General features: G+C 38.3%; 1 protein-coding gene across 1 annotated transcript in view; it reads right to left on the reverse strand.

The window, feature by feature from the left end:
- The window catches only part of LAMA3 (laminin subunit alpha 3), a 69,818-nt gene that overhangs the window by 40,156 nt on the left and 18,259 nt on the right, over positions 1 to 11,403 (reverse strand). The window contains exons 6-13 of the mRNA XM_019656179.1: positions 10,125 to 10,175; positions 9,062 to 9,213; positions 4,230 to 4,340; positions 4,019 to 4,130; positions 3,638 to 3,805; positions 2,502 to 2,698; positions 1,037 to 1,153; positions 148 to 302 (exon numbers count right to left, since the gene is read on the reverse strand). Coding sequence (XP_019511724.1) covers positions 148 to 302; positions 1,037 to 1,153; positions 2,502 to 2,698; positions 3,638 to 3,805; positions 4,019 to 4,130; positions 4,230 to 4,340; positions 9,062 to 9,213; positions 10,125 to 10,175 — 1,063 coding nt within the window. The remainder of the gene's footprint in view (positions 1 to 147; positions 303 to 1,036; positions 1,154 to 2,501; positions 2,699 to 3,637; positions 3,806 to 4,018; positions 4,131 to 4,229; positions 4,341 to 9,061; positions 9,214 to 10,124; positions 10,176 to 11,403) is intronic.

Consider the following 11,403-nt stretch of genomic DNA (forward strand, 5'->3'; position numbering starts at 1 on the left):
AATCAGAGCCCTGTTGCAGGTGGGGCTCGGTCCTGGGCACTGGGCGCCCCCCCCTCAACCTGTTCTGGAGACCCAGCCCGCCCAGGGGAGCCTTTCACAACAGGCACCAGCAGCTTCTGCGTTTAGACCTCCGGGGCCCACACTCACTCCTCCAGCTGCTTTGCCAGGTCCTGTAAGAACTGCGCATGCTTCTCTGCCAAAGCCACCAGCGATGCTTTGCTGGCAGATTGGGAAAGTTCTCTCACTTTGTCACTTAGTTCATGTCTTGCTTCATTTAAAGTGGCAGCTAATTTTTCATATGCCTATTTTTTCCAAGTAAACAGAGACAGTGTCAATTTTAGCAAAGAATGTATATGCCACTTTCTTGAATTCTGTCATAAATGACGTGTTCCAGGAGGCAACAAAAAGAAATTGTTTTCTAAGCCCATTTACTACACCAATTAATCCTTGTTTTCTTGCGTTAGTGGTGTCATATTCTCCCAAGTTTTACCCCCATTTGAACATTTTCCTTATGGTGGGTAACCCCTTTGATAAATTTTATAACAGCACACTATTGTCATTAGTGTAAAATTGTACTAAACCAAAACACTTTTTCTGATTTAGAAATAGTGATCATATAAGATATTTTCAAAATGTCCATTGGGCTGCCAAGAAATGTCAATCTTTTATCAGACCTAAATGTGTTCTACTAAAAAGGTATGCTTGATATTTTAAAAACAGCATAATAATTTCTTTTAATCACAAAAATAACATTTGCTTATTGCAGGCAAGTTAGGTAATACAAACAGACACAAAGAATTCACATCATTCACAGAGGGTTCACATCCCTCCCATCCGTGAATTATGTGACTTCTTTGTGTCTGTTTGTATCACCTAATTTGCCTGCAGTAAGAACACCATTGACATTTTGCTATATTTCCTTCCAACTAAAAGACATACACTGGAGAAAAAAAATAGATCATCCCATCTCATAGTTTCCTTGCAATATAATTTAAATACTTTTTGATTTTCTAGAGAACAAGATTTGTCTCTCTACCTCCTGGTTCTTCCCCATCAGCTGTAGCACAACGTTGGTTTGCAGTAAGGAAGCGTCTGCAGTGGCTAGAGACTTGGTAAAATCACTCTGTAGGGAATTCATTTCTTGAACTTGCCTCTGGAGAGAATACAAAGAATATCTGCTTGAGCTACAGGATATATAATTGGCAGGCACAGGCATATGTATTGGACAACAGCATATAAGTAATTTCAGAGTCAGAATGTTTTCTTGAACTTAAAGATTGTCCAGCAACTACAAAGGGAGAGCAAATCCATTCCCTTTGCAGCGTGGGGGTGTTGCCATAGTTTCCCCAAACTACATGCCAGGAAGCAATAGTTATCATTGCTGAAGAAGGTTTCTATGCTGGCTTTCAGCTTGGCCAGTGAGGAGGATATATAATTAAGTTCTGGATTTTGAAGCAGAAGGAGGGATTTTTAACTAAGTAAACCAGCACCACCCATCAGCACATCTATGTGCCAGTCCCCATGAGGATGAAGGTAGGCTTCAACAAGACAGCACACAGGACCTGAGAATGTAGGCTATGAGGCTGTCCAAGTTCAGAGACCCATAAAATCACATCCTGCTCCCTTGCTTTGGCATAATCAGGACTTCCAATAGAAGTGCAACTATTGAAAGAGGTATTGCGAGTTAAGCATATTGCCATCTGCTACGATATTATTTATTTTCTTTTACCAAGGTTTTTTGGGGGGTCAGTCCTATGCTATTCCACTTTGATCTTATAGTCATTTCATAATCACGCATACCTTTGTTGTTGGTTTAGCATACAATGTTCACCATTGAAAATATATTCTACAAGTATATGATGATGGAAAGAGAACTGGCTCTGGGTGGTGAACATACAATGTGATATATAGATGATGTATTACAGAACTGTACACTTGAATCCTATGTAACTTTTTACCAACAATTGTCACCTCAATGAACTTTAATTAAATAAACGAACAAAATATATGCTATAGAATCTTGAGCTCTAAATTCTGTTATTGCAGCTCCTGCATGAGGCCTATACTTTAACTTATTTTCTATAAAGCAGATCATGGCTTGAAATGCCTTTGCTGGTGATTATGATAATGATGTTTACACATCTGACACAAAAAGTACGTTATTTAAAACATACATTATAGACTTTGAATTAATTATAACACTATTAGTTTAATTTCTCATCTACTTGGCAACATTATTTCTTCAGTACTCTATCAACCAGGAGCGGGGGTGAAACAATTTACTCTGCTTTCTCTGTGGTTTAAGGTCAGAATCTTTTCTAGCAACTGAGGGGTAGGAATGACTTTGGTTGAGCATTTAATGCCTCATTCCTGTTTGATTAGCATTTGCCATACAGACTGTGGAGAGGGGTGCCTGGCTCTGCCACTTTGTCAATGATAAAGATCCCTCTCCCTCATCCTGGTCACTAATGAAAGCATGCAGAGTCTGACTGGGAACTCACCTTGATGGATTCCAAATTCCTCTCGTTTTCTTGGTTGAGGCCAGTGGCCTTCTTTGCTTGGGCAGTTGCCTCCTGTAGCACAGCACGGAGGTCAGTGACTTTGGCTTCATATTCATTTAAAGAATCCCGTATGCTCTTAACAAGTCCATTGTTCTCCACCTGGTGGTTCTCCAGCCAGCTCCTTATCCGATTCAGCACTGAAATATATCACTTTATGTTTTCCACGTGAGGGAAGAGTATGTTGCTGTTAAGTTGTAAAGACTACAGAAGGAGAATTGGGTTTCTACACATGTCATGGTTTTCCTTGCACTTGAGAGGACATGGGAAAGGAAACTAACATTTACGCATCACCTGCTCTGTGCACTGTGCTCATTGCCTCATTCATCTTTCATGATAACCACATGCCAATAATCATTCTTGTGTTTCAGATAAGGAAATGGAGTCCCTGAGAAGTTAAGTGATGACCCAAGATTGCAGGACCAGTCATCCTTGGGACTTGAACCAGATCTGCAGAGTATAAAGCACATACTCGTTCGATAACTAATACGGTCTCTTTGCAGTTAAAAGCCAAGGTTAATATTAAATTTAAATAGTACAATGCTAAAAGAAAACTACTACTCTCTGTATATTATTTTACTAGAGAACACTATTTGAAAAAGTGTGCACTCAACTAATTCTCACAGTTTTGAGCTAATGAAGCATTTTCCCTAATTAAAACCTTTAGATATATTCAGTTAGTTTCTACTATACTCTTTTTTTTTTGTAATAGTAGTGCTAATACCAATTTGTGATTCAAAACTCCAAGGGTGGTGAGGTGACCATTAAAAAATGACATAATGACAAAGTTGGGAGGAGCTGAATGAAAGAAGAATGAAAATGCAGTTAAAAGGGAAAATGAGGTGTAAGTATCTAAAGCTTAAGAGAAGAGCCTATTTTTCTTATGCATGATGGTAAGGTACAACCTCTTGGTAACTTGGGGGCTACCCATTTTCACCACATGGTGCTCTAACAGTCATATACACTGAAATGACAATACCTTCTACAATACCTGTAACTGGACTCGATATTGTACTTTGCACATTGTATTTCAAACCAATTAAAATGGATTGGATGCAAGAGTTTGGGAATGTCCTTACAGAGCTGAGCCTCTCTTTTTTCAGCTTCTGCTTCTCTCAGGTGCTTTCCAAAGTTGCGATTCCTCAGTTCTCTCATCATGCGCTCTGCTTCAGCCAACTGTCTAGAAAAATCACCCGAAGGCAGGTTGTTTCCTTCTCCATCTGTCCCAGAGATCTGCCTCAAGAGAACTAGAAAACATCGAGTTGTTTATTAAACTGGGAATTCTGGACTCCAGCAGACTATAAAAAAAGGCATTTTCATGGGAAGGTTCATATCACTGTTTTAGTATCATTGCAAGAACTTTTTCATAAGGTTGAACTATTAAAGGAAAATTCTTTCAGGGTACCAAAAAAAGCTATGAAATATAAAAAATATTTAATTGGGCTGAGTAACTTTCTTACTGTGCACATTCCGGATGACATTTTTAATCTTTGTGTCCAGCTCTTTTGCGCTTTGGGTTGTCCGATCAACATTGTTATATAATGTTTGTGCTTTTCTGGAATTTAGTTGAACCTATATGAAACATAAATTAATTAGTAACAAATTAAGTTAATGAGAGGAAATTAATATTTTGAAAGCAAAAAAAAATTAATTTTATTGACCTAACATTACCTTTTCTTGCAAAGTGTCAAACTCACGATTCAAATTACTTAGTTCTTTTTCCAGGCCATCTATTTTTGAGCCCTGATTTGAAATGGCAGAACGGTAGTTGGGTAGCTGATTCTGAAAGTAAAACACAAAGTTAATCTCACTTTAGAGTAAAAATTTGGAGTAAGTCCCATCAACTTGGAAACCTGGTGATGATATGAAAAGATTCACTTAACAAGACTGGTTCCAGGAAAATAATATGGTTTTTTGAAAAAGGCTGCAAGATTCTACTTTCTGATTAAGTTTTGATATGACTCTAAGATAAAAGTAGCAAAATTTAAAAACATGAAAAGACAAGCGATACTTTACTTGAATTAATGGCCTATTATAAAAATGAAGGTGATACCACTTACCTGATATATTAATATATTAATTTCTAGATTCTATAGTAAATTCAATTGTTTTTAACCTATGTTTAGCCTTATGATACTAAAAGCAGAGTGTATGGCTACTTTATCAAAGGAACCATTAGTGTCAAAGAATTTTAGGGCAGGAGGAAAACTCAAAGTTCATTTAATTGAATACCTTCATATTACACATAAGAAAACAGAAGCCCAAAGAAGCTGGGTGATTTGTCCATGCCCTGACAGTACAGCTGATCAGTGACTGCTTCAGGACCAAAATCCAGGTTCTGTTCTTTTTTGGGTACTAAATAGCCTCATTACTTTTAGAAGGTGACATTGCTGCACATAATATCTAGAATAGTGATTGTTTTTAATTTTTTTTTGGAAAAAATCTGTTAATACCTTAAAATTTTTTAAAAGAAAAAGCAATAGCAATACTATTATCTCCCTTTGTATGTAAGAGCCAGTGTTGGGTAAAAGAACACAGGTTTTACAGCTCAGGTCCAAACCCCAAGTTCATCACTTAGTAAATAAGCTCACTGAGCCTTATCTCCTTCATCAGTATATTAAGCATTATAATAGTAAGGTGTTGGGTTGTTTTGGGTGATAAGTGGGCTAATATAAAAAGTCACGTACAGGGCTGGCTGAGTGGTGTGTTGGTTAAGAGCTGGCTTGGGACGCCAGAGGGCCCCAGTTCGGATCCCACATATGAGGGCCAGTGACACTGCCCTCCACAGCTAAGACGCTAAACAACAGCTCAACCTGGAGCTGGGCTACCGTGAGTCTCTGACGACAGTGTAGACTGCAGCCTCTGCTGCAGTGGGTTGCCATGGGCTACCGTGTGTAGCCAGCAGCCAGCGTGAGTGGCCAGGAGCCGGCGACTGATCTGCCTCGCCCGGGAAGAGCGCAATGATGGTGCCAACTTGAGCCAGTGAAGCAACATCCTCCACAACTAGACTGAAGAACAAAAAGGACAGCAACTTGTCTGTTCCCCTTCCCACAATTCCCCAGCGCTGTTCCCATCCCCCAATTCCCCAATTTTAAAAAAAAAAATCTTTAAGAGAAGTCATGTACACACAAGCATTCAAAAATGTTAGTTCTCCTCTGATACTTATCGCTACTGAATTTTCAGTGTGTGTGTGTGATATAGCTAGAAGATAGTTTTATTTTAATTTGATGATGGGAAAACCAAGGTACATCATTCTGTCGAATAATAGTAGAACACCTGGATAAAATGTATAGTAAAGCATGGTCTTTAGAATTTGATCTTGGTTTGAATTCTAGAACCATCATGTATTAGCTCTGTGATTCTGGGCAAGTTACTTAGCTTTTCCATGCCTATTAAAAGAAATAACACTATTTTCCTCATAGAATTTTGTGACAATTAAAACAGAGCCTGGCACATAGGACAGGTACCAAAAGTGTTGGTCCTTTTCGCTTGTTGAAAAAGTGCAGGGTTGCATTGATGACATCAAAATAACTAGTGGCTTCTTTTTCTCTCGAAATAATAAAGGCCTTTCCCCACCTCCCTTCTATATTAAGCTTTTTAACCATGGACTAAAATGATCCTGATGGGATAGAAAAAAGCCATTTTTTTCTAGCATTATTCTTTGCTATGTATACTGAGCTATAGCCACTAACGGGTTTAGAATCAGCCCTTATTTTTAAAAAGCACATATTAAACTTTCCCCAAAGTCTCTTTCCCTATGTCTAGTTTAGTATTTTATCTCATCTAATGAATTGGATCTTTTCATATCTACCTCTTTTTTTTGCTTTCTGGCATTTTAAATTTTTTAAAAATTTCTTGTTCCTTCTATTGGTTGCTTCTCCAAAGTCATTTTTCACATTGTCCTATAATTTTTCATTTTCTCTAAAGGGAACTCATTCTCTTGACTGTTGGCTTCTGTGGGATGTCTTTCTTGTTATTTGTCTATTACAGTGTTTGCAAGCTCATTCTGAGTGGGAGCTTTCCCTTTCTCTCTGCAGTTTCTGTGCCCTCTCCAATGATCTTACAGGAATCACCACTCCCACAATGAACACCTCAGTCCAGTATCAGGTCTTAGATTGGCAGCTTAGGACTTGCACACTATGGTGATGTTGAGGGTGTCACATTCCAGGACAGTTCCTGGTTTATGAATCTTGTACAGGTCCCAGCTGTAAGTTTGTCACTTTTCTAAGTTGTCACATAGCCATTGCCCAACAATGAGAATTGGGCAATTTCAAGGGTTTTTTTTTTCCAGCCTTCAATCATGGGCAGAAGAGGCCCCATTATTCCCCAGGGAGCCTGACCCTGGCCCCATGCGGAACTTTAGACCCTATTACTTCTCAGGATACTCTCTAAGCCACCTTTATTCCAAGTGCACATAGAGCATTCTCCCAGATGGCCCATATTCTGAATTATGAAACAAAACCTCAATACATTTAAAAGAACTGGAATCATATAAAGTATATTCTCTGATCACAATAGAATTAAATTAGAAATCAGTAAAAAGAAGTTATCTGGAAAATCCCCAATTTGGAAATTAAACAACACACTTCTAAATAACTCTGGGATCAAAGACATGTCACAGGGGAATTAGAAAATCTTTTGAATTGAATGAAAATGAAAACACAACATTTTAAAATGTGTGGGATACAGCTACACTAGTGCTTGGGGGAATTTTTAGCATTAAATGCTTATATTAAAAATAAGAGGGTCGGCCGAGTGGCTCAGTTGGTTAAGAGTTGGCTTAAGAGTGCAAGCTCTGAGCAACGGGGCCACTGGTTCAATTCTCACATGGGCCAGTGACGCTGCACCCAAGCTGAGCTGCTGCTGAGCTGCCAACAGGTGGCAGGATGGCTCAGCTGGTGAGAGCACGTGCTCCTAACAACAAGACTGCCTGGTTGGTGAACTACACCCGCCCGCAACTAAGACTGATCTCGGCACCTTGAGCTGAACTGCAGCCTGGATAGCTCAGTGGATAGAGAGTGCACTCTTCACAACAAGGCTGCTGGTTCGATTCCCACATGGGATGGTGGGCTACACCCATGCGCAACTAAGATTGTAACATAGCACCTTGAGCTTAGAGGCCACGAACTGCTGTCAGGCAGCCAGATGGCAACTGGTGCCCTCCACAATGAAGATTGAAAAACAACAACTTGTCTATTCCCCTTCCCCAATTCCCCAACACTGTTCCCCTCCCCCAATTCCCTAATTTAAAAAAAAAGAAGAAAGGTTTGAATGAGTAAAATAAGCTTTCATCTTAAGAAACTATGAAATAAATAGCAAATTAAACCCAAAGCAAGCAGAAGGAAGAAAAAATATAGATAAGAACAGAATTCAATGAAATTGAAAACAGAAAAACAGAGGACAATCAATGAATAAAAAATAAATAAAATTGATAAACCTCTAGCCAGAATAATCAAGAGGAAAAAAAAAAGAGACGATACACAAATTACCAACATCTAGAATGAATGAGAGGGTATCAATACAGATTTTGCAGATATTAAATGCATAATAAGGGAAAATTATGAACAATTTTATGTCAATACATTTGGTTACTTAGATGAAATGCAAAAATGATTTGAAAGGCACAAATTACCAAATATCACTCAAAAAGAAATCTATAACCTGAATAGTCCTGTATCTATTTTTTGAAAATTAAACTTATGGTTTATTTAAAAAGAAAATTCCAACAAAGAAAACCCTAGGCTTACATTTAAAGAAGAATTAATAACACTTTTACACAAATCTGTTTTTGAGTCTTCTGGATGCATGATAATAAGATAAAGTCTCTATGAGAAAAATTAGCCCAGAAACATTCAATAAGAAATGCTTACTTAGAATTGTTAGTTTTATGTGTTCACTGGTACTTGCCACCAATAAAAATGGTATTATGCTGAGTGAAATACACCAGAAAGAGAAAGACAAATACTGTATGATTTCACTTATATGTAAAATCTAAAAACAAAACAAATGAACAAATAAAACTAATGGACTCAGATACAGAGAACAAACTGGTAGCTGGTTGCCAGAGGGATGGGTGGTGCAGGGATGGGTGAAAAAGGCAAAGGGGATTAAGCAGTATAAGTGATGCAAACTGCCGGTTGTAAAATAAGTAAGTCACAGGGAAGTAACACATAGCATAGAGAAAATAGTCAATAATACTGTAATAAATTTCTATGGTGACAGAAGATAACTAGACATCGCAGTGATCAGTTCATAATGTATATAAATAATGAATCACTATGTTATATACCTGAAACTAACGTAATACTGTAAATCAATTATACTTCAATTAAAAAAAAATCTAATCTTTATTTAGATCAGAGGAAGGAGGAATGCCCTTCTGAGCATTAAATGGGGTCAACCCCTCCTTTCCTGTTTGAGGAACTTTTGTTCATTCATGCAGTATCTATTCGCTACATATCTAATCTGCGCCAGCATAGCCCTGGACCCATAGACTATTTTACCCTCAGGTCCTTGGTCTGGGTCTCCAAGTGCCCCATCTGCTCCAGAGTGCCTGCGTTGGCGCTCAGGCCCTGCAGCTGCGACTTGACGAGGCGGAGCTCGTTGCTCATGGTGGCCAGGTCATTTAAGAGCGTCATCACACAGCTGTCACAATCTGTAGGGGCCGCAACAAAGGCAAGTGTGCTTCAGGCTGGAGCCGCAGGAATGCAAACAGAGCACAAGTGCTGTACAGCCCAGTTACTATGCATGCGGATGACAACAGGCAAACAGCACAACCCTGGGCTTCTCCGGGAGGAACACAGATTCTGAAAAAGGGAGGTCTCTGGACAGGGAACATTTTAAAAAGAAATGGTGGGGTGGGGGAAACGGTGAAGGTGGTCAAAGGTATAAACTTCCAGTTATAAGATAAACACGTCCTGGGGATAGAACGTACAGTGTGGTGACTATAGTTAAAAATATTGTATTTATATCTGAAAGTTGCTAAGAGAGTAGATCTTCAAAGATCTCATCAAGAAAACAATATGTAAATATGTGTGGTGATGAATGTTAACTAAAATTATTGTGATACTCATTTTGCAGTATATATAGATATATATACACACATACCAAATCATTATGCTGTACACCTTAAACTAATACAATATTATATGTCAATTATATCTCAATAAAACTGAGTCTATATCTCAATATAGACTCATCAATATAAATTGTTGCTTATTTTATATGTGGGAAAAATAATAATAAATAGCTTTTATTTATCGAGTACTTGTTATTTACTAGACATTGTGATACAGGATTTACAAGAATTTTTCTAACAACCCTATGAGGTTGGTATAGTTAATGCGTGCATTTTAGAAATGACGAGACTGAGGCTTGGAGAAGTAAGGTTCACTTGCCCAAGGTCATACAGCTCTTAGCTGACAGACTGGATTTGACCCTAAATAGTTCTCCTCGCTCCTCCCACCTTTGCTTTCCCAGGCAGGAAACTGCATGTCCCAGCATGGAGCTCACATATCTTAAGCTAAACCTCACGACTTGGAAAGGGGGAGTGCTTTCTTTACTCACCATCACATTCTTCTCCAGGGCTGCTATCTTTGGGTTCCTGGTTTATGCAGTCTGAAATGAGGAATAACCAAAGAAGATAATGTTGCTTAGCTTACTTTTCACCTGCTTTTCAAATTGGCTTTTAGAAAAGAAAGATTTTAAAATCTTTTGGAAGATTTTAATCACCAAATTATCCAGCATCACTTGCTCTCACCTATTCCCTCCCTCACCTATGCCATGGCTCAGGGAGCTTTCTCATCTCCCAGCAATCTTGCTGCAGGAACTTCTCCTGTGACCTCTCTGATTATATATTCAGTTTCTTCTTTATAAAGGGGTCCTGCCATTCTTATACAATTAAAACTCCTAATCATTAGTGTTGAGGCTGTCTTCATTTGACAGCCTTCTATACAACTGCTGACATTTCTTCCAACATCATTCAAGAACACTAAATAAACATTCATTGAGCACCTTTGAGCATCCACTGTGTACCATGGCAGGAAATACAAAGATATCAAGATAAAAATCCCAGCTGTTCTGTGGTTTAGTGGTCCCATGGGTGAGGCAGACAAATTACACAACAGTGTGACAGATGCTGTGAGAGAGACATGCACACAATGTTAGTGGACCCACACTGACAACTATTGCTGCAAATATGAGTTGAATTTTGGGGTTTTCAGCTACAGTCTGGAAAGGCTACTGGTCATCCTTGCCCACTGTTTACTGCTTCTTCTTCTCTTTTCCCCATACCATGCATTCTTACACTGAAATGCACTCCCACATCCCTCTGTAAAATCATCTAACTTCACCATAGGAAAAGTCTAAGCTTGAAAATTTTCTAGACATGCTACAAGGAGGTTTCATGTTTGTTCTTCTTAGCAGCATGCAATATTCCACACTTTGTGTGTTTGTACATATGTTTTAAACCATATTTACTTTTATTGTAAAAAATAATATAAATTCACTATGGAAAATTTGGAAAAATCAGAAAAATAAGGTAAAAGACAATCAGTGTTTCTATATATTTATATATATAGATTTTCTTTTACTATATATAATTAGGTTTCTCTTACTCATCTTTTTAAAAATCTTCTACTCATTGTTTTATGTATATATAGCTGTGTCACTTTTATTTCCTCAAGTAGCCTGTCAATGCTTTATGGCCAGGCAAGGTGGTTTTCCTTCCTTCACAACCTCCCACAGCACCTAGAACAGTCTGTGGGGACCTGATCTATGGTGGATGATTGATTTATCAGTACAATTTTCTCAACAAGTTTGAGTTGTGACCATCAAGAAATATGTA

This window comes from Hipposideros armiger, unplaced genomic scaffold, assembly GCF_001890085.2.
Source record: "Hipposideros armiger isolate ML-2016 unplaced genomic scaffold, ASM189008v1 scaffold_255, whole genome shotgun sequence".
Classification (NCBI taxonomy): Eukaryota; Metazoa; Chordata; class Mammalia; order Chiroptera; family Hipposideridae; genus Hipposideros; species Hipposideros armiger.